General features: G+C 39.9%; 1 protein-coding gene across 1 annotated transcript in view; it reads right to left on the reverse strand.

Moving 5' to 3' along the window:
• GALNT14 (polypeptide N-acetylgalactosaminyltransferase 14) overlaps positions 1 to 24,420 on the reverse strand; it is a 316,785-nt gene that overhangs the window by 36,227 nt on the left and 256,138 nt on the right. Inside the window, exons 7-9 of the mRNA XM_081945250.1 lie at positions 13,065 to 13,152; positions 9,366 to 9,450; positions 3,397 to 3,500 (exon numbers count right to left, since the gene is read on the reverse strand). Coding sequence (XP_081801376.1) covers positions 3,397 to 3,500; positions 9,366 to 9,450; positions 13,065 to 13,152 — 277 coding nt within the window. The remainder of the gene's footprint in view (positions 1 to 3,396; positions 3,501 to 9,365; positions 9,451 to 13,064; positions 13,153 to 24,420) is intronic.

Below are 24,420 nucleotides of genomic sequence, written 5' to 3' on the forward strand. Positions count from 1 at the left end.
GAGGATGCTGGTCACATGCATAGCATTATGGGTGTGGGCAAACCTGCCCATGATCCTCTCTGCACTCCTCCCCTCTTTTGGCACACGATCCCAAAAAGGTTAGCCATCACTGGCCTAGACTAAAATGGCCATGGCCTGATCCAGGCTGTATCTCCTCCTGTTACATCAAGTTTGCCTTGATCAAGACAGGACTAATGTAATGGTGTGATTCACAACTTTCTGCTATTTTCTCTCTTTCCTATCATTTATTGGAGTTTGAATCACTGTTCAGAAATTAGAATATAGCAAGGCCTTTTTATTTTGGACTTTCTGGGATTGAATGAGAATACTGGGACTTGCTGTCCAGTCACTCTCACTTTACTTTTCTTGCTGGAGATACCAACCAATATTCATCTACTTTTATTTAGTTTTATGTTTAATCTACAATCACTGGTGTATTTCTTTTTTGAGTTATAAGCAAACAACAAATCTTAGCTAAATGTGATTATACTGTATATTATAATACAATACAATAGCAGAGTTGGAAGGGACCTTGGAGGTCTTCTAGTCCAACCCCCTGCCTAGGCAGGAAACCCTATGCCATTTCAGACAAATGGTTATCCAACATCTTCTTAAAGACTTCCAGTGTTGGGGCATTCATAACTTCTGGAGGCAAGCTGTTCCACTGATTAATTGTTCTGTCAGGAAATTTCTCCTCAGACGTGAATGATCTAATCCAGTATGGCTGTCATACATAGGGATGTGTAATTTCAAAACAGAAAAGATGCTATGGAATGGGTGTGGGCATGTGCTGCACATCCTTCAGCGCCTCCATTAAAAAGCTGCATTTTTCCTCAATTGACAAGGCAGTGCTGTGAGCTCAAGCATGTCTGAGTTAAGGAAGCATTGACAGAGTACAAGAAACATCCTGAAATAGTGCAGCTACTATGTAAGTCCACGAAAAGACACAGATTCTTTATGGATGTGCTGACATGCATCATGCTCATTTCAAAGCAGATTTTGGACTTTAGAACATAAGTGCTATCTTTCCTTAATGTTATGTATCCCATCATTTTCTCATTCTATCACATTGGCAATTATGGCATCCCCTTAGGGAACCTGGGTCATTGCACTTCACGCCACGTAACTCTGCTCAACGCTATAGAATAGCAAAGGATTGCTTGTTTATTTTAAAAGCACAATAATGGGCTGTGGCCTATTTGTAACTGGGCTGTGTGAATGGAAGGCCGGTGTGCTCACATGTGTAACTCAACTCATGCAAGCGGCAGGCTAATGCACATGTGTGCCAGCCTACCACTTGCATGAATTGAGTTGCATGTATGTGTCTTCCAGCCCACCACTCGCACAAGTAAAGTTGCATATGTGTCAGCCCACTGCTCATGGGCCCTGGTTCCCTTATTCTTCCCCTCCCCCCCAGCTGGGTCACCAAGCCAGAAAGATTGGGGACCACTGACCTAGTGCTTAAAAGGTTATCTGGGTAGCAAACAATATTTGAAGGAAGCTGCAAATGCAAGACCATTTAAAGTAGTCTTCAAAATCCAAACAAATAACAAGTTCTAAAACTGCTTTACTATACTGTAGAACCAAAATAAAATGTAGGATCATTAATTCTTAATGAAATATTTTTGAAAGAACCATGTTTTTGTGAACTACCTTAGCAATCCGTGCATGGGGATTTTTCTGCTCTGTTGAGTACAGCCCCACCCCACAAAGGCTATTCGCAGCAGCTACCTGCCTGTCTTCTCACTGCTGAAAGATCTGGTGTTAACGCTCCAGCTGTCAGCTGAAGTATATGGGGAAGGACATATGGAAGATTTGTCCTGAAGACATCAATGGGCCAAGGCACTGAGAGCTTTGTAAAGACTAGTCTAATGCTAGAGCCCTGTACGTAGCTTAGAAACCAACGGGCATTTTTTTTAGCTAAGCCAAAAGGATTGAGCAATGTGGGCTGGCACGCTTGCTTGATTCCTATAAGGCAGAAGTCAGAATAAAGGAGCAGATTGAAAGGAGCAGCAATATCACCCCCTTGGAACACGATGCAGCCAGTCAAGCCCTTGCCTAGATTTATTGCTTCTAACTTCCCTTTATTGACTTAGATGTTGGAGTGCTCCCCGTGGGTACCAGGGAGTTAAAAAAAATGCTGTCAGAGCATAAACCATCCAGAAAACACAACAGATGCTAAGAATCCACCCATGTAACAGGCCCTCCCATGGCCACAATAAAATGTTCTCCCCAGAAGGAGAGCTAGTTCTGTAAGGTGACATGTTAGTACAATATACTGCACTAATTAGAGGCATCCCATGGGAAACCCCTACCAGACCTTTTGAATTAACTCTGTTATGGCCCATTTCATTCTCTTAGAATGTCTCAGCATCTTCTGTTGTGTCAGTACCAGGAACATCAAACTTTTATTTTCATTTACCTGTCTTCTTCCTAGAAGATTGTCTGCTTCTTCACATGAGTAGCTAGTTTTGTCAATAGATTACAAAGGAATTGGCAATAATGGAGCTTTGAATGTACTAATAGCACTTTAACAAAGGCATCAAAACAGTTTGTTCATTTTGAATTCCGGCAAATCATAACTGGGATTGATTGATTGATTGCTCCACAGGGCTGATAAGCTTCTCCAATCACACTGATTCTGAGTGGCACATAATTTTCCAAATGTGTATGGTGGATTAAAAACAAAAATATCACTAGTTCTTTTAGAACTAGAAGGACAGAACACAGAATTCAAGAAGAATCTAAACATTCAAACCTTCCATTATGCAGCGAAGAGTTTTTTGAGTGATATTTATGGGTTAGATTGATGTCCTACTTTCTTTTCAGGGGTGAAAACTGGCATAGTTAGCAGCAATAGTCTCTTCTCACCCTCTTCTCATTTCCCCACAAACCAATAATCCTACAAGGTGATTTGGGCTGAGATAGATACCTGGCCCAAGTCCGTCTGCATTGGCCTTTTGAAGAAGGCATAGTCAAGAAACAAATATAGCAGAAACTCCAGGGATGCTCTTTATAATTGCAGGGCAGAATATCAAAATCTTAAAATCCGGTTAGAGTTTCTTCCTGCCTCATTTTATACGAAATAAAATCAAAGTGCGGCTATTTTGGTTTTCTTTCTCGCTTTCTTCTTTCTCAGGACTGAGTAATCTTTCTGAAACTCTTCTGCTAATGAGTCACTCATGCCTTCCCCATTCCCAAGGCCAAGTCTACATTCCTTAAACCTAGTTTGCTTATGCAGACAAGGGTAGCAGGTAAAGTAGAACCTGCACTCCCTGTTGCCAATCCAAAACTTAACCACTATATTGTACAGGCTCTCATATCCAGGTCTGCAAAACTCCCCCCTTAAATCTTTAAAAAACCTTTGCCAATAACTGCAAAGTAGCAGTGACTTACCAAAATTCTCCCCACCCCAGATGTCCATTGCAGCATCATATTTTCCCAGACGGTTGAACCAGGCCTTGTCAATTACAAAAAGCCCCCCAGCAATTATAGGAGTCCTAAATGGTTAGGGAAGAAAGAAAGAAAGAAAAATCTAATTTCAACTCTTTTTGCAGAAAATATTAGGTATGTGAAATAGATGCAGAGGGAGACACTGATCAATATTACTTTGTTCTTTGATGTAAGTATGGCCGATGACACTTTTTAAAAATCAAATTGCACCGAAGGGAGAGGATGTTACTGTTGAAGGATTTGCAGTTGGCAAGATCATGATCCCTGGCAAAACTCCATGAAGGTTGTAGCCTATCTGTTGTAGTATAGCTAGTAAGGAAGAAAACGTTAGATTCCCACTCAGAAATATTCCTGCTCCTCATGATGCTGACATTTGGAAGAGACTAGCATGGGAGCTGCTTCTCAGATTGTTAAAAAGTAGTCACTTCCAAAGCATTAACAGGTTCAGATGGCTCTTCTTATGGAGAAGAAGCAAGCCTCCTCCTTTTCATATTGAAAAAAAATATATGAAAGAACAAGAACTGAAACTCTGTTGTCTTAAGTTGCTGGGTTATAATTTCCCCTTTGAAACTGAGTACTTGTCACTATTCAAGTGTTGTCACTTCTTCCTAATGAGTTCTTTGCAAGATGTGTCCTTTTGGATTACCCATTTATAGCCCAGGTTGCTACAAGAGAAGTCTGAGACCTGTCATCAAAGGCAGTGAGTGGCTTCCTCAACTCCAACCCCTGAATGGAGAATGAGCTTTGTCGGTTTGTGTCAGAAGGTTCACAAACCATGTCATGGATCACAAGTCATATTGATCTATAAGGTATTTTGCTTGATTTTGATGTTATAGCACATGATCTAATTCAGGGTTGTCCAAACTTGAGAACTTTAAGACTTGTGGACTTCAACTCCCAGAATTCCCCAGCCAGCCATGCTGGCTGGGGAATTCTGGGAATTGAAGTCCACAAGTCTTAAAGTTCTCAAGTTTGGACACCCCTGATCTAATTAATTAGCAAGCCAAATCACTGACTTATTTCAATAAATTGAGATTAAACATATATCAATTTAGCATAAGATTTCAACCCAGCCAGAACACATGTCTAAATGGTTTCCTGTCATGTGCAAAAGAAAGGGTCATAACAGAACAAACAGGACAACAGAGTTGGAAGAACCTTGGAGGTCTTCTAGTACAGCCTCATTCAGGAGACTCTATATCAGACAAATTGTTGTCCAATCTCTTCTTAAAAACCTCCAGTGATGGAGCAATCACAACCTCTGAAGGCAAGGTGTTCCACTGATTAATTGTTTTCACATTCAAGAAATTTCTACTTAGTTCTAGATTGCTTCTGTCCTTGATTAGTTTTCATTCACTGCTTCTTGTCTTATCTTCTGTTGCTTTGGAAAATAGGTTGACTCCCCTTCTTTTTCGAAACAGCTCCTTTGATATTGGAACATCTGTCAGGTCACTCCTAGTCCTTCTCTCCAGTAGACTAGACATACTCTATTCCTGCAATTCCTTCTTCATACGTTTCAGCTCCCTAATCATCTTTGTTGCTCTTTCCAGAATCTCAACATCTCTTTTATGTTGTGGTGACCAAAACTGGATGCAATATTCCAAGTGCGGCCTTACCAAGGCATTATAAAGTGATGCTAACACTTAATGTGATCTTCATTCTGTCCCTCTGTTAATGCAGCCTAGGATTGCATTGGTTCTTTGGTGGCTGCAGCATACTGCTGGCTCACATTTAAATGATTGTCCTACAGGGGGCAAATAAGGGATGGTTTTATGGAAGGGGAAGGTGCATTCATGCATGAGAGCAGATGTGCAAACATCTGTTGCTTGCATGAGTGTGGCTGAAGCGCTGACACAAGTGAGGCCATAAATGCTCGCAATGATGCTCATATGAGTGGAACCACGAACACCTGTGACGTGTGGCGACACTCATGCAAATGGGCCACAAGTGCCTACATGAGTGTGGCTTCCAGCACCCATGCAAGTGGAGCCACGAGTTCCCACGATGCTCATGGCTGCATTTGTGTGAGTGATGCTTTGCACGTGCACATGCAGCTACATGCATGTGGACCAGCCAGCAAATCCTGTGGCCTGGTGGCCAATTGTCTGTAGCCCACAAGTTGGGTACCCCAGCTCTAGAATTCCAACATCACTCTCGCAGTTAGTGTAAAACCTTGCTTTTCTCTATGTTGAATTTCATTTTATAAGATAGGGCCCAGTGAGATCTGTCAAGATCTTTCTAGATCTTGAGCCTATCTTCTGCATGTTGGCTACTCCTGCCAGCTTGCAGGAATTTGATGAGTTTCCCTAATTTGTTTATGAAGATATGGAATTGTTTTTGTATGAATGTAACTGGAGTTTACGTGAATTTTCAGATGTCCACAAAAGTGAATTTTTAAGAGGTAGGTGAGAAGATAGTGCCTATCTCACCTAAGCATTACTTTAGTTTATTTCATGATGGATGCTTGCTTCCTAAAAAAATTAGCCCTGACTAAATGCAGTCAGTGAACCAAAAAGAGATTCCACCTGCATACAAATATTGATGGGTCCAAGTAATGATTCAAAAACTTTTGGTGTTTTCCTGTCATAACTTTTCCCCAGCGTGCAATGTGTGGCTAATGCATTTATCAGCACAACCCCTACTAGCCTGATGTTTGTAGCCCTGATTATAGGTTTAGAAGCTAAAAATGCATTTAGCCCTTGGGGGCTATTTACAAGACATTATTTCATAGGGGCTCTGTACCTATCCTGGTAGAAACCTCACGTTAAATGAGGGAATCATTATTCAGAAGGACAAAGGCAGGGCTTTTATGGAAGGCCTTTGTAATTGGCTCAATTTGGATTTCAAAATAGAGTTATTTGTCCCCCCCCCCTTTCCTCTAGATTAGCTGAGAACAAAGGTAAGAAAAGGAGTACTAAGTAAGATGAGATGCACAGTAAATTGTGCTCTATGCCTGCCACACCAGCCACTTCGTAGGGTACATACTTACTTCAGTCTCCTGGCTTGCCGTCTCAAATGGACTTTTCAGCATAAACTGTGATTAATGGAAAAAGTTCAGACATGCCATTTTTTCTCTCTGTGTGCGTTTGGATGTGTGTGTGCATGTATACAAATATTGGGTGAGCTTATACATTACCATATGGTTAGTATCATCAGTACACTGATGATATCCAATTATATATCTCTACCCTGGCAAATTAAGGTATGCTGTTGATGTCTTACCCTAGTTTATGGAGACAGTGGGAGACTGGAGAGAAACAACTGAACCTTGGCAAGACTGAGTAGTTCTGGGTTTGGGGGCCTGTCAATTCTGGGGCTATGCCATCTTTGATATTGGATTGGGTTGCACTGTCTGGAACAGACCAAGTACGTAACTCGGGGTTCCTCCTGGATTTGTGACCCCTGTTTGAAGTGTAGGCGTAGATTTGGTTAGAAGGGCCATTGCATAATTTAGTGTTGTGCATCAATTGCACTCCTTCCTGGATTGGGAGAGTCTGGTCACGATCACTTGTGCTGTAGTCACCTCCCTGATGGACTACAGTGATGTGGAATGCTGCTCTTGAAGACTATCCAGAAGCTTCAGCGGGTGTATAATGCAGCAGCTGTGTACCCCTAAAGAAGCACATGTTGCATCTTTGCTTCACAGGCTGCATTTCTTACCAGTTTGCTTCCCGGTCCAATTCAGGGTGCTGCTTTTGATCTTTAAAGCCCTTCATGTCTTCAGGCTGGACTATTTGAGGGATCACTTTGCAGAAGAAATACGTTGCTGATTGCATCTATAACGGAGTTATATTTGACAGGAGCCAGGAGATGAGCCATGGCATCAACCCTGTGAAACATCATTCCCCTTTAAGGTGAAGCAAACCCTATCTCTCCCAGCCTTCTGAAATTCCCTTAAGTCTTGGTTGTGTCCAAAGGCCAGGGGATTGCATAGGAATGTTGATTTGATTAGATGGCTCAATTATTTATAAACGGATGCTCTCTCTTAACCTTTTATAATATTTTTGTATGTTTGTTTTTAAAATTGTTTTTATAGTAATTTGTTCACTGCCCAGTCACTTTGTGAGAGATGGAGAAAGAAAGAAAGGAAGGAAGGAAGGAAGGAAGGAAGGAAGGAAGGAAGGAAGAAAGAAAGAAAGAAAGAAAGAAAGAAAGAAAGAAAGAAAGAAAGAAAGAGGGCAAGTGGCTGCTTCTGGGTGGGGTGGATGAGCAGGTCTTCACAAAGGCATAAGTGTAGCAGGGCCAAGGGTGGCTGTTGCTAGACAGAGGAGGGTCATGATGGCATGTGGGCAGCCTACAAGGCACAGTGCGGCATGACTGCAGCTGAACATGGCTGCAGCTGGGTGGGGAAGGGAGTGCAGATGACTGGCAAGGTGCACCATGAGTATAACTAGGGTTGTTGCCAGGTGAGGGAGAGTGTGAACAACTTACCAGAGTGACTTGTCACCTTCCCTACCAGCTTCCCCACTGACTTTGTGGGAAGCTGGTAGGGAAGGTCATAAATGGCAATCACATGACTGAGAGACATTGCAACCATCATAGGTGCAAATTGATTACAAGCACTCAGATCATGAACCTATAACTGTGAAGGTGCTGGGACTGAGCACCAGTCATCAATGACACTTGCTGAGTGCAGTTGTATCTTTGTTCACATGTTGTTGAACATGGGGTTGTTAAATGTGTATAAGGAAGAAAACTCTACTGGTTAAAAGTCACAGTAAAGTCATCCATAAGGAAAATAATGTCTGTATTTTTGCCCTGATTAATTTTCAATTAAGAGGATACTGTAAAATGGGAGAAGATATTCTATCACTCCAGCTACTAGAATCATGGTCGGCAAAAAGGAGAAGAGAAGTTTTTATTCTGTGGTCAATGAAGAGTTAAATCTTGTTGGGAAGGCATCAGTCTGCCTGAAGCACCAAGAATTATAGAGTTGGAAAGGGGCACAGAGCCCAAATCCAAATCCCTGTTCAGTACAGAATCTAATTTAAACCCTCCCCAATAGATGGCTGTCTAGCCTGTAGCTGTTGACTCTCACCACTGACCACCAATTATTGCTGAATAATTGGTTCCACTGTCCAACTGCTCTTACTGTTAGACGGGGGGGGGGGGATCCTAAATATGCTTTCTTGCACTCTTGATGATTGAAAGAGCAAGTCTTGGGGAAAAAAGTTCTTGTTAGTCCTTTCTGCGAAGATTGCTGCTTGCATGCAGAGATGCTATGCCTCAATTTTATTTGTACTAAATTTGGAATTTTAGGAGTTTTTGTGGAGGAGAATAAAATTTCCCAGTTCTGAAAGCTTGCCGTGATGGGAGATTTCCATGATGCAATTAGATGGCTGGGCTGTTATCCATTTTCACATCCACAAAGGACTAAAAAGAGTTTGCATTGAATCCACGAGAGCTAAAAGGGGATCAAGGGCACTTGAGTTCTGAATCCAATATCCCTGCACAAATGGGCTGAATGTCTGAAGAGGTGCCTGGAGATATGAAAAAGCTTGAACTTACCTAATTGAGAACTTTACCTATTGAACAAAGAGGAACCGGAGGGTGAGGTGTCAAGGTAAGCTGCCATACTCACCATTCACCAAAGGCTGAAATAATGCTGTCAGCTCTGCTAATTTTTTATGGTGCATCTAAAAGAAACTGCATGTATCCCATCGTGTTTTGTATGCTTCTTTTGCTTCTAATTAGTAAAAGTATTGGTAATCGAAAATGTTCTCATGAAACAATGGCTAAATATGTGCATTTCGGCTTCCTTCAACTGAAGTTTCAGAAAAGATTTCCAATAGCTTAGCATGCTTAGGGTTAACAATCAGCTGGCACTCTCTTACGTATGCAATTGACCCTTTCCCACTTCAAAAAAACCTTGTGGTTGCTTTGAGTTTCATATTTTGAGTCTAGTCACTTACTTGATGGGCTCTGTCGGATCTGTTCGCTTGGCTTTTTGCTCTGAGGAAAGTTGTTCCCATTTAAAATGAAGACTCCAGTCAAATCCTAAATATGAAATGCACAGAAAGAGACTGAGAAACAGATGTCAACCAGTTGCAATCATGAACTTTCAAGCAATGTCATTATTTGGGTTATAATGATTACAACCAGGAGTTTGGTAGCAACTTTTCAGAGTAACAAATCTATTAAACTTACATGACAAGTATGCAGATGAAGGTCACATGTGCAGAGATTACAAGTGTGTCATCAATTAACAATTTGTAATGCATTAAAAAACATTGTGTTTGTTATAATGTTATTTTGATATTTAGTAGTCTGTTCTGACCCCCACCCTCTTCATACACCAAAGCACTCCAAGACAAAGATACTGCATGATGATTTATTAACACACAGACTAGACCTTGGCAGCAATCCAGCACAGACTAGACCTTGACAGCAATCCAGCATGCCAAAAGGACAAGACCCAATAGCTTCTCCAGCTCTTGTAAATATGTTGATTTCTGTAAACAGCTTGTGGAAAGTCCATCCTTAAATACAGTCTTGAGAGAAGCCTAATTACAACCACTTGAGTTCAATTATCTCCTGTAACTGCATAGCTGTTCTTTACGTCTATTAGCCCTTTGTTGCCGGGCATCCAGAACCACCTCCCTTGTCTCCTCCCCACTGCTCCAAGGCATGACTTCAGAAGCACACTCCCTTTGGCTTTCACTGCTGCTTCATGCCTCAGGCGCCTCCTGGTGGCTAACCAGCCTCTCTGATCCCTGCTCGGAGTTGGAACCCTGTCCACGGTTCTCCACATCTTCCAGAGCTGACTCATAAGGCCCTCACTTTCGGAGTCTGGTTGCAGCTCCAACAGTTCCTGCTGGCCCACAACATCAGTCTTTCCACTAACTGTTCCAAAATAGCTAATTAAAGGTCTGTGATGGAGTGTCCTGGGAGGCTGGCTGAGTGAAGTTGATAAGTTTCTGTCTCAGTGCCTTTCCTAAAAGAACCATCTTCTGACTTGACCTACCACCTAGAACTGAAGATATTCCATCTTCAACCTTGGATAGGGTCCACTTTTAAGAATAGTGTTCCCATTTAAGAATAGTGTTTAATCTTAGAATATTCCTGAACTCACAGCTCCTGTTCCACAGCTTCATCTGCATCTTCAAAACACAGCTTTATAGGATGTAGCAGTTGTGGTCAATGAATATGAGCAGTGATGGACATTCTTGGTAGGCCCATATGACACCACTGGTTTGGGAGGAGAGTTCTGTTTACTGGTAAATTTCCAGGTGTGATTCAAGGTGCTGGCTATGACTGGTTATTTTATAGAGTGCCTATGTTCCACGTGATATGATCTGAAAGAGTTAGTGTGCCAAAATCATTAAAGTCATCTATGTGGGACCCCAGAAGTGGTTCATCTCTATAGCGGAGCTGCCCTCTGTAGTGAGATTCCCTAATGTTTTTATTACTCTCAACTTGCTGGCATTGTGGAAAGCCTTAAAGTCCTGGCTGTTCTCCTTGAGTTAGGGTGGTTGAAGAGTTGTCGGATTCGGGGTGGGGGTGATTAGCCAGATTTGCCACCAGCTCTGTTTGTTTATTTTTTTTTCATAATTATTGTAATCTACTTTTATGAGGGCTAATTTGATATAGTGGTTAAGGCAGCAGCCCCCAATTTTTTGGCACCAAGGACCAGTTTCATGGAACACAATTTTTCCAGAGACCAGAGGGTCGGATGGTTTCAGTTTTGCTCACTTGCCCACTGATCAGCTCCAGCTGTGCGGTTCCATGGCCCTGGGATTGGGGACCCCTGGATTTAAGCATCAGGCTAGAACTAGGAGACCAAGAGTTCAAGTCCTACAGAGGCAATTGGATGACCATAAGCTACTAGGTTTTTTCACCTAGAAAATTGGCAATGACAATTGCAAACCACTGCTGAAAAGTCTTGCCAAGAAAATTGCAAGGACTTGTCCAGATAGTCTCCAAAAACCAGGCACAACTGAACAGAATGCTTTTTTTTATCCTGTTGGTTTTATTTACACTACCAAGAATAAGTCTAGAGTTGAATAGAATAAATTAAATTAAATTAAAATGCTGTGTTGACTTTCTTGATATTTGGAGTCCTTATGTCAAACTTGTGTCTGTTAATACTTCTGTGCAAATTCTGAACCACATGGAAGACAGAGGAGCATTGCTGGCAGATGATGGCATATATCATGTTAGAGGAACACCATCTGTAGGCTTCTTGCGTGATAAAATTGTTGGGCCAGGGATGTAAAGCAAACATCCATATTTGCGATGGGATAAGTTAGCATGAGATTCCGGTTGTTTCTGATTGATTGCAAGAAGCTGCTTTCAGTTGGATGGTGGTGTGAATGCAAATATGGGTTTGCCAATCAGTGCCTTCCAATGCATTGTCCAGTTTGTGTTGTGAGTTATCAATAAAGTATTGAGCGCCTTGAGCTGTCAGTTGTAGGTGATAATCAGTGGTGTTTTCTTTTTGTGGTCTTTCTTTTTGGGGGGTTCCAAAATTGTGGGAATCAATTTGACTATTGATTTGTTTATTGATCTCACCAAGTGAGTTTAAATTCCTGAATGCCTTGTTACAGCTGTAGTGGACTTGGGATGCCAACAATGTTGTTTTGAGAAATTGAAAAAGTAATAATATTCTGATATTGAAGATGGGATTCAAATTGTGTACGACTTACCCATTTTTAAAAGGCAATTTCTAATTAAAAATGACCAATGTGTTCATTTTGTAACAAGATTTTATATTTTGTAATGTTAGATAATTTTCATATCTGTCTGTATGTATGTCAATCTATCTAGCCATCAGTGATCCATCAATTGATCTATCCATCCCTCCTAATGTGATCAAAAAACTGTTAAACATTTTATTAATAAGTGGCATATGCAGATTCCTCTTTTCTGTATTTTGATTGTTTTAGCAATTTTTCATATTTTTTCAATGTTTTTGTACCTTATATTTCTTCACTTTCTATTAAACCTATTTGAGATATATATTTTTTAAAAAACAATAAGACCATTTTATATTTCTCCTTTGTCTCAGTTGAGGATAATCAGGGTTGTCTACTTCAAGAAATATTTATAACAACACAGATGTGATGATGAGCATTAAAGAGAACTTGAATTAGCAATGACATTGATCTTATAAATCATCAAAGGTTTGCTAAGAAAAATTAAAAGCCAAAAGAAAATCTTGACTAAAATCTACTGGTCAATTAAAAGAATTAATATCTTAGTATATGGAGCTGGTTTGCTCTTTCTTTTTTTAAAGTAAAAACAATTCTGGAAATCTTTCATAAATCTTTGTTTATTTTACTAAACCAAGAACCTGTAGCTACAAAACTCAGAGCAAGTACAATGTTTAAAAATATTATTTTGGCATTGGCATAACACCAGACTTTATTCTCTAGTTGATAGGTTTAACTTCCTATTATGTGAATGATCTGAGAAACTATATGGTTTTATTTATTTTTTATGAGGATTGGGGAAAACCTATTAGACAATCCAAGCTGTGGACTGAGTTAACATATTGTGAACAATACTTATCAGAATGGTTCCATTAATTCCATACCACTCAGCATTTATTATGCATTCTGTTCATACTCTTGTCAAAACTATCATGGATCTATGGTTCATTACAAACTCACCTCCTCTTAGATCTGAAGAAGCTGCCACATAGGCAAAGGTGTCCAAATTGATGATATCAATAACTGGACTCACCACATGGGTTGGATCCTGATAATAACAAAGAAAGCAGGTTAAGTTTCAGGAAGCCATTATCTTTTTTACACAATAAATGTGCCCATTGGAAATGATTTATGTGTCTTTGTTTTGCTCATTGGCTATATGGAAGACCTATTCCATTTCCAAGCACCAAAACTAATATATATATATACCTGGGGAAAATATCATTATATCATCAGATGCAATGACAACAACTAAGAAGGTAGCAAAAGTGGCAAAAAGAGAGAGGTCTTTGTAGAATACAGTTAAGAATTAAAAGTAATAGAAGATTTATAATATGTTGGTTCTGTTTTAGGGTCAATTTTCTTCCACATGTTCTTTCAAGTTTACTGCTCTTTATTTTACCACAAACATTGCAGCATACTTAGTCATTAAATATTGTTTGTGACCCTAATTCTTGCTATTTTGAAAGGAAAAACAGTTTCTACTACAGCTAGCCCATTCTAGCTGTAGTAAAACTTAACTGAGAAGAAGGAAGGCTACTAGATCAGAATCAACAGAACATCATTTTGGTGGAAACAAATGAGAGGCAGCCTTTTGTTGTTCTCACAGAAAGGCTGTGCATCATCCCAAATGATACCACATGGCAAAAAACGTGTGAGTTATTAAAAAAGGGATTCCTCTCAGAAGAAATCAATTCATTATTTTATGAGTTAAAAATTAGAAAAATGACCAGAGTCATAGTTCAATTAATGCATATGTTACTGTAGTGATGTGGGAATATTTTTAGTATATTTGAGTCTTTTTCTGCTCTCATGTGATCAGCAGTCAGAATTTATGCGCTAATTGACCACTTTGAGATATTTTCTGACAGCGTCAGTAAATAGATTCAGGATCCTTCCATGTGAAAGAAGTTTATTGAATGAGTTTATTGGGCACCCAATTAAATAACAAATCCCAACACTCAATCTTGTACCAATTGAATACCAGTAGCGGTGCTCTCTTGGAATTCTGGGAGTTAAAGATCACGTTTCAAGAATGGGATGGTAACACGAAGAGCAGAAGCATTCATAAAAAGCAAGGAAAACATGTCAAAATGCTTTTAATGACTTTTTAGACAGCAAGACATCATCTCCTGTGATAATTACTTTTTGCAAACCCTACATTTACTGTTTGTTGTTGAGAAAGTGTAGAGATTTTGTTCAGTCATTTCATGGAAAATTATACATATTTTGGAACCGTTTGTTTACTTATCACAATGATTTCCATCTTGCTTTTTAGGATAACAATTTTCCTGAAGCAGATTACAGTCAACATAAACATTGCAAAAATAAAATAAAATGATTATTATTTAAAACTAAAATACAACAGCCATAGCACAGGGTGAGAGGAAGGGGAAGGCAGATTCCTACTGAGGAAGTTTATGGGATAGATTTCACTTTTATTCTTTACCCTTTTTGCAGAGATTCTTAGGTGTGGAAAAGTTCAAATGATGTTTTTAGGATAATCTGTGCCTCCCTCCCTCTCTTTCCATTTATGGATTCTTCTCACAGGGCAGTTAGTGGTGGAAGGCAAGGGAGGGGGAGGAGGGAAGGGAAGAGGTGGGCAAAGGGAGGGGAAGAGTGGGAAGGGAAGGTTCCAGGTGAGCAGAATTCTGAGATTGTCTTCAGATCTATTCCTCTCTCTCCTACTAGAGATCCTTCCCAAACAGCCCTTCATGCTTATGGCCCAATAAAAGGAGGATCTCATCAAATCACTAAGCAGATCAATCAATTTGGAACATCAAATTGGAATTCAAATATATGCATGCATACATACATAATGGGTGCCATTAAGTGCCAATGGGTCAACAAGAAAGCAACCAAAAGGAGGACATGTATGTTTTTGAATACTTATCAGACTATTAAGTTGCCCTGTTAAAAATAACTATCTTTTCATAAATGTGAGGGTTCTATGCTTTCTAAGGACTGGACACAACACAGCATAACAAAGCTGTACACAATGCTTTACTGCAGCACACACCTTCCCCAACAACAGGCTATTGCTTTGGGTCAATTCTAGGCTTTCCAAGGTGAAGTTGCCATGTAAGTATGTCTTTAATATTCAGCCCTCTATACGCAGTCTTTTAATACTCAGTTTATATTCTCAAGGTCCATAAAGCAGCATACAATCTTTGCCTTTTCCCAAAAGTTCTTGCACTATTGGGATAAAATGCTTTCAGTGTGTTTGTTCTCTTCTAGTTGCTGCCAAGCTCCAGGTCAGGATCAAAGCTCTTCTCTTAATCAGAGCTGCTTCTGAGCACTCCAACTGAGCTCTCAAGCCAAGCTCCAGGCAGAAATCCCACCAAGAAATGCTGATCATTGTTGCTTGTAGTCTTGGCAGTTGACTGATATTCATCTGTCAGTCTTTAGATGTCATGTTAAGAGCCTCGGTGGTGCAGTGGTTAGAGTGCAATACTACAGGCTACTTCTGCTTTCTGCCGGCTGACTCCAATTTAGCAGTTCAAATCTCAAGGCTGACTCATCCTTCCATCCTTCTGAGGTGGGTAAAATGAGGACCTAGATTGATGGGGGCAATATGCTGACTCTGTAAAATGCTTAGAGAGGGCTGCAAAGCACTGTAAAGCAATATATAAGTCCAAATGCTATTGCTATCTTCTGTTTTCTCACTTTTAAGCTGTTTGCTATCTCCTTTTCTCCTACAACATCCCCCTCCCCCACACACTCCATATTAGCATTTGTTTCTGTAAGCTAAGGAACTGGATAGGGTACGGTTGCTTCTGGACATCAGAATGTCCTTGGAAATGCCAAGGTGTGGCTAATTTAGCAGGCAGCTGGAACACAAGTATGGATGCTTATAAGTAAATGAATGCATGCATGGGCCTATCTCTCAGGTTTCTCAGGCTGTAAACTTTTACAGTCCTTTGTGAAACAAGAGGAGCTTTACTGAGCTTTGAGGAACTTGGGTGGGAAGCATTTCTCCCTGGCTGCAGCTGCTTTTCCCAAGCAGAGACAACAAGCTTCAATTCCTCATAATAATAATAAAAATAGATTGCATTTTTATTCTTATATTATTCTGGCTTGATCACTTTTCATAGGTAGACAGATGCCATAAGCACTTAGAATCAAATATGTGTTGCAATGGTGACAGTTTATTGCAAGCAGTTATGAGTAGTTTTTTATTTTACCATTTCCTTCCAAAAATACTTGAATTCTAATGTTGGCTCCCGTTCAAGGCTTTCTTCTATTAAATGTCCTTATGTATGTACTTACTTACTTAAATGTATAAAACACCCATTTCAGGAAAGGTAATTTCAATAGCATGAAGATAACATCTAAGCAAGCGTGAGCCTTTAATGGTGTACAAAACATGTTTAGTTGACAGCCTTCTGCTTTGCACTTTAAACACTTCCAGATTTTGACTTTGCACACCAAACAGCATTTTGCTCCTAATCTCCTGTGTCCAATCACATTTGGCCAATAAATAATTCTATTTGATTCTATTCTATTCTATTCCTTTGAGAAATTGGCTGGGAAGCTGTCTAAAGCGATGGAGGTGATGTAGAAAATCTCCAGGAAGGCTTGAACTTTGATGCTTAATTAAGCAATGGCAGCTTAATTAAATCTGTAACACTATCTTATAACATAATTTGAGCCTTTTCTATTACTAGATGATCCATGCCCCATTGAGTCAGCTTTCTGGATATATTTTGTTACCCCAAAGCCAATTGCCACATTCCTGCCATTAGTTGGGATCTTGTGGTCCCAGTTGACTTTCTACCTACAAGTTTACAACTTCCCTAATTGCCTTGTGCAGCAGCACTGAAATGGCAAGAAATTTCCAAACTTTCATTCCCACAGGATAAATGGGTCCCAACATTCTCTAACTTAGTTCATTTGAGGAACCTTGATAGGAAAGGTGTTGCCCTATGAGGCACCATTTTGCCCAGTTAAAGGTTACAGACACAAGAGTTTTAATAGTATACAGATTTTTAATAGCAGACATGCAGGGGCACAGTCACACATACATTTTGTAAGCCACTCTGAACTATTTGAGAATGAATTATTAACTAAAAATATTCACCCAATTTTGCTTCCTGTAACTAGAACAATTAACCAGGGTTTCAGGCTGAGACGCCTTTCACTCCAATTGCTTCTTTTTGTTCAAACTGAAGATATCAGAAATTACTACCACTGAACATGGTCTTTTCTTCCAAAGTAGCTCTCTTCTAATTGCTAGAAATCAGAGGAATAATTTTTCCCATCCTTTTGGAAAGATAAATGCTCCAAAACTGTTGTGGAAATCTGAAAACAGAGATAATACAGCCCTAAAAAGCAAAGAAAAAAACTTCCCATAATTCCAGGGGGGAAAACCCATGTCATTATATCTATGTGTGTGATGTGGTTGCATTATTGCACCACCCATTGCTGCTGACAGCCCAGAAATTCCTTAGTTGCTTCTCCTCTTCTGACAGATTGGCGGTAGGGATTGGAAATTATGTAGAATGAATACACAGTCTTCTTCCCACTCTTCTATGCAGACTTTTCCTCCAATTAATTTACAAAAATGCTTTTTCTCATCCTCCTCTTCCTTTATAACCATTTAGAAATAGCTGCCTGAATATATTCCCACAATGAATAATATTCACCAATGAAAGCATCTGCCTGATATTAATGCTGTCTGTCACCTTTCCTTAATTATTTGCCTTCACACTCTTTCGTGTCATTTGCCCTTGTTGCTATTAGTTGTGATTGTGGAAGATTGTTTTATTTATAACACAAATTCCTCGTATCATACATAGCAGTGTGCCATCGCATCCAATCAGAATCAGATGCAGTGACAGAAAGAGAAAATTAGGCCAAAGAAAGTGAGATAAAAATGAAGAAAAAGAAACCTTATGATTGTCATGTGTTAAATGAAAGATGAAACTTGGTAGACAGTTTCAGATTCACCACAAGCAGGTGGCAAAGATAGCAAATTGGGCCATTGAACATATGTTCCTATAATATCCATTTTTCCAAATAAATACAAAAATGAAAAGTTGACTATATCTAGATCAACATTTCTAAAACCTGTTTTTCCCAAACTTCTTACCACTTTTAAAAATTATAGAGGACCTATATTATTTGCATGGATTATAATTTTCAATATTTACCACAATACATTTTAAAATGCATGTATTTGTTGCTGTTACTGTCTCTCATGATTGCCTGATACGATTTTAATACTATATTGTTTTTCAACATAGGCAAGGAAATAATTTTGATTTATGGACATAAATGTATAAGTGGGTCTTGGGATTCCCCTGTAAGTGTGTCTTGGGATTCTCAGGTGTCTTGGAACCATAGTTTAAGAAACACTGATCTAGACCATATACACATGAAACATGGCCTGCTCCATGAATCAAAATTCAATCCAGAATGGTGATTTTTTTTTAAACAAAGTTTTATTGATTTTTAGAAAAAATATCAAGGAAAAGGGGTAGTGGAATAGGTTACAAATTTTGGCAGTTGCAATATGTAGGAAGTGTCCCCCCCCCCCCCCCGTACTCATAGTTTTCATTTATACATAGATTAGTTTAATACTACATAATAATATTTTGTCAGCATATAAACTTTTGTCTTCAAATATTTTCAATCAATTTATGTCAAGCAGATTTTCTTACTCATTTTTGTGATCTGAGTTTTCTTGGTATTGCCCCTTCTCCCCCTGCCAGCAGAGCTCCGGCCCCTCCCGTGTCCTGTAAATCTGGTGTAGGATCATCAGATTTATCTAGGAATTCTTTATTTTTTTCCATAAAGGCCTGGGCCTCTATGGTTGTATTAATTCTAACTCTTGTGTCCTCCCAGAATATTAGCATACCCTCAGGCATCAACCATCGAAACCAGATCCCTTTCTGGTATAACTTCTTCGCTAATTGCAAGTAGTTTTTTTCTTTTCTCTCTCACTTTCTTAGGGATCTGTTTCAAGATGGTTATTTCTCTATAAGTGCACAAAGTGCACAAAGGGGGCAAGTTTTAAAATACCAGAATGTTGATTTTGACGAATAAAGTACAACACAGTTTTGGTACACTCTACGTTTCTGCAAACCAATTCCCAATTTTAGAGTTATTCAAACAACCTCATGTTTCTGACATATAATCTCACAACTGATTTAACAAGAACAAGACATCAATCTGATGGGTAACCTTATTTCCATTTAACTTTCCACAGCAAGTTTTTAGAGCTGGAAGGGACAATTAAAGTCCTCTTTAGTGCACAGATTCAAATTAAAAAAACTCTTGACAAATGGTTGTTGAATAATCATTGAAAAAAACACAATACACTGGGATAAAGGAAAGTCCACTTCAATCCACTAGTTAAAGGAAGTAAATGAAGGAAAGTTCATAGGGTTGGTTTTGCTTCTATTCATACTGCTTTTTCTAACATTAATCTGGAATCTTAGATGTGGACAGGAACAATTCTTAAACATTCTTAAAATACTTGAAAATTGCTATCAGCTTCCTCTTCTCTTTCCAAAGCTAAACATACCCAGTTGCCTCAACTTTCTTTATAAGCAACTTCATAAGTATTCATAAGTATTTTGAAGCCCTGCATTATCCTGCTGACCCACATTCATCTTGTGAACTAAATTTTAAATATCCTTTTCACATTGGGAATTCTTCAAAGCAGTCAAAAGGCTTGCCCGGGCTGCAAAGTGGAAAGAGGAATTGTTTTCGGCTGCCTATAACATATATAATTAATGCATATAAGTAATAACAACTCCCTTTTTGAAATATTTTTTTTAATTATCTTGTGGGACCACAGCATGCCTGAAGGCCATGGGTTGAATACACCTGGTTTAAAGTATATTTTTCCTTTTCATTTTTTTTTCTTGACTGAAGAATGTTACATTTGTTTCAATAATATTCCATTGCCCTTTACACTATCCAAGCAAGATAATTTTTATTTATTTAATTTGTATCTCACCTTTATTATTTTTACAAATAACTGTAACTGCAGTGAAATATCCAACACACCTACCTCCCCCTTATTGTCCCTACAACAGGGGTGTCCAAACTTGGGAACGTTTAAGACTTGTGAACTGCAACTGCCAGAATTCCCCAGCCACAAGTCTTAAAAGTTTCCAAGTTTGGACACCCCTGCCCTACAACAACCACCTTGTGAGGTGGGTTGGGCTGAGAGTGACTGGACCGTAGTCACCCAGCTGATTTTGGGGGCTAATTTTGAGTTTTATTTCTGTTTTTTAGAGTATTAACTCTTCTCATCCAATTCTATGATTGATCATAGATGGCAAATGGCAAAGACTATAGAAGGCAGTCAAGATATCACTGTAGGGAAGAGCCAAGTTTTTAATTTTTCCTCCCTTTCCTTATTTTTTATTTAGAGAATAATTAACTATATAAAGTAATCCTTTCCACCTGCTGAAATTTGGCAAAAAATCCAACGTATTTCAGTGACACAATCTCAGTGTTTTAGGAGCCACAATGGCAGCCTACAGACATTTTGACAAACCTTCATAACTGAATCTTATCTGACACTTAACTGATAACCTACCTTGCAAAGTCAGCTACATATGCTTTTGCTTACTGCTTTTTCAGAAAAATGAATCAATCATTTCATATTTTTCCTCGTTTTGTCCTCACTGCCTAATCCTGATGTGCTGCTGAACATATGAAAGGACCCCTGCAACTGAACATGCCTGTAGCAATACTGAGAATAATCAAATATATAGCATTAATCGCATGATCAATATGTTCTGGTTTTGAAAGGTGGCATTGATTTTTTTAATGGTCACTCTGGACTTTAACTGCCTAGCTTCTTCATCTATTTGGATGTATTATTAACTTCTCACATGGCACCGCATAACATTAATTTAACTCTCACATAATTTGGGAAATTCTATTGACCTTTTCAAGAGACTAAGGCCATAGGACTAATTTATTCTACTTCAAAATATTGAATACTGTTTGAAAATTAAATGTTACAACATAACACTAGCATATTGTTCATGATTTAGTGCAGAATCTCCCTTCCACCCACCCAGTTTATAATTATCAGGGAGAACTCAAAGATACTTCTCATTTCGGCTAATTCATATAAAGCAATATAACTTAATGTGCTACCTGCAACATCTCTCCTCAAAATAGGAATATTTTTTCTTTAAAAAAAAAAACACCTTTCAGTTGGAAATAGAATATTGCCATCTAGTAATTCATTACTGTGGCATTACAAAGATTGATTCCTTTTTATTAAAAAAAAATGCCGTGGGCCTCATAATTACATTTTCAGGAAAAGTTATTTGCTTGAAACAAATTGGTAATGGTAGATGCATCAGTCCTCTAAATAAAAGTAGCAAAGCATATGAACACACTTCTCCATGCATATGCTGAACCAGTTTCCCTCTCAATGATACACTGTTGTTTTGTGATGTTCTTCTGAAATCACACATGCTCTCATCTGAAAAAAAATGCTGGTATCTTCAGCCAAATCTACTCTTTTACAAAGAAGAATGTGCTTTAGAAGACCCAGATATACTGTACGTCGATGCATGCATATGGTCATATCATTCCTCTGCTAAGCACTTATCAAGATGAGTCATGCACACAATGTGTGCAATAAAAACATGACTCTTATGTAAGCGAGGTGCATGAATGTCTGAAACTGTCAAATTGTGATATAAGAAAAAGTGGTGATGAAAATGAGTGGGATAAAACTCACTAAGTGAACAAAACAGCTTTTGGGGAGAGGAAAGAATATCTTAATGCTTGGTAATTGCACCAAAGTGAAAGAGAACTTGGTTCAAGGGAAGCCCAATCTGTGATAGTAAAATGTTCTGCTAGTACTCCATAACTAGATACTAGCTTCAGTTATAGTGGTTTCCACCGAGGTCCTCTGTTCCGGTGGGAACAGAGGTTTAACCTCATTGATTGAAGGGTCTGACAGCTCCCTATAGAAGGGCTGCTGTCAGACTCAACCTTCGCTGGATTGTACATACTTGTTCTGTTACAATAAAGAGCTGTTGTTGCCTTTAGCCTGAGTGTGCCTTTCCATTACACAATCTAACACTGGCGACGAAGGTAGGATTGGAAGCAGTGGTAGGTGAACCAAAAAGAGCATAGCAATCCAGCAAGTAAATCCAGCCCAGAGCTCAGCACGGCTTCGAGCAGCCATTTTTGAGCGGCAAAATGAAAACGCCCTCAGAACACAAAATGGCCATGCATGCCCCACCAACTCCGTATGACCAGTCACCGAGCACTGGGACTCATATATGCTGAGGTTCGACTGCTTCCTCAAAGCCAATTATCTCACGGACCTTTCTGAAGGCCGCAATAAGAACATGTTCCTCGGTTACTGTGGATGGGAAGTATTCGAAACTGCCAAAGACCTGTCAGAGTCGACGCCACTACAATTGGTCACTTGGTCCGTGCTCCAGCTAAGGACTCACTAAGCTCCCAAGCCATCTAAGCACGTGCGCCGGCACGAATTTAATATTCGCAACCAAAAGGAAGGCGAATCAATCAATGAGTACGTTGTGGCGCTACGAAAGGCTGCAGTGTACTGCAAGTTCCGAGACCTTGACAAGCTTATTTTTAACTGCATTGTATGTGGTGTGCAGGACATTAATTTACAGAGGAGGTTACTCGCCAAATCTAACATCACTCTACAAATTGCCTTGGATGAAGCCAGGGCATCAGAATCGGCCGTCAAGTCAACAGAAACCCTGCAGCGCCAAAGCACTCCACAAGACGTGTGAAAGCACACACGCGTACATCGCGAGGCTGAGAGACCGAGAGCTCAGAAGGCGAAGAAGATGACAGCTGCTGCATGCGCAGTAGCCGCACCAAGTCAGCGTGCAAATTCGAACCACGATTCCTGCCTTAGGCTAGCTGCGGAGGAGACCATGCCCGATCAGCTTGTTGTTTCCATGACACTATATGCCAGCGCTGTGAGCGAAAGGGGAACATTGCCAAAGTTTGCAGAAGCAAGCACCCCACGACGACCTGGCAGCCAAGAAGCTGAGCCAACCAAGGGACATGGCAGAAACCACCACAGCACTCAGAGGGCAACACCAGAGTCACCTACCACACCTCAATCGGCCAAGTCCTCACTAGGTGGCCAAAAAAGCTGAAGGTCACAGTCCTCATCGAGAGCTCTTCATGCAAGATGGAAATTGACATGGGGTCATCACTGACCATCATGCCATGGTCCACACTCAAGCGGGCTATCCCTAGCCTGAAGACACAGCTTCTATGTGCCCCTGACATCCGCCTTTGTGATTATCAGGGGAACCGAGTCCCCATCGTGGGCCAGGGCACCTTCTGAGTGCAATTCAAGAAATACAGTGGCCAGCTCCCAGTGATGGTGGTCAGTGGCGACCTGCAGAGCCTCCTGGGGCTTGACTGGTTCGAAGCCCTGGCCTAGAAGAGACCGGTATCAATGCCTTGAAAGACGAGAGCGCTGAAGCAATTTTTAAGGAGTTTGAGGACGTCTTTGGCACCAGTCTGGTAAGTATGTGGGGATTCCAATCTCTTTTAATTGGACCCCAACATAGCCCCAATAAGGCTAAAACCCAGGAGAGTACCTTTTGCTCTCCGCCCAAAAATTGATCTGGAAATTGACAAGCTCGTAGGCCAGGGAATCCTAAAGCCGGTTGATCATGCATGCTGGGAGACCCCCTATAGCGACCCCTGTAAATCTGATGGGTCTGTCCACATCTGTGCGAACTACAATGCACAATCAATAAAGTGTTACAACAAAGCGCTTACCCTGTACCCATTGTACATTTATTACATTCTTTAGGCCCCGGCAAAGTGTTAGCTAAATTGGACATGGCATACCGACAATTAATAATAATAATAATAATAATAATAATAATAATAATAATAATAATAATAATAATAACTTTTATTTCTAGACCACACCCTTTCCTAGGCAGGACTCGGGGCGGTGTACAGTCATGTTAAAACCATATACAAATACATAGACATGAACATAGACATAGACATAAACATAGACATAGACGTGGATGTAGACAGAGGAGGTAAAAAATATACTGTACAATTCTTAGTTAAAATACAAATATTAAAATACCCTTAAAAATTCCCCAATAAAATGTTTGCCAGGAGGTGGAAGATGGAACTGTCAATCAGCTAAGCCAGCTAGTCGGAACAGGTGAGTCTTGAGCTTCTGTCGGAAGGAGCGGAGGTCATTGGTAATTCTAATATCGGGAGGGAGGTCATTCCAGAGTGTTGGGCCCATCACAGAGAAGGCTCTACTCCTAGGCGTCACCCGCTGGCACTGCTTGGCGGATGGCAC

This window comes from Natrix helvetica (genome assembly GCF_964273705.1).
Source record: "Natrix helvetica genome assembly, chromosome: 2".
NCBI lineage: Eukaryota > Metazoa > Chordata > Lepidosauria > Squamata > Natricidae > Natrix > Natrix helvetica.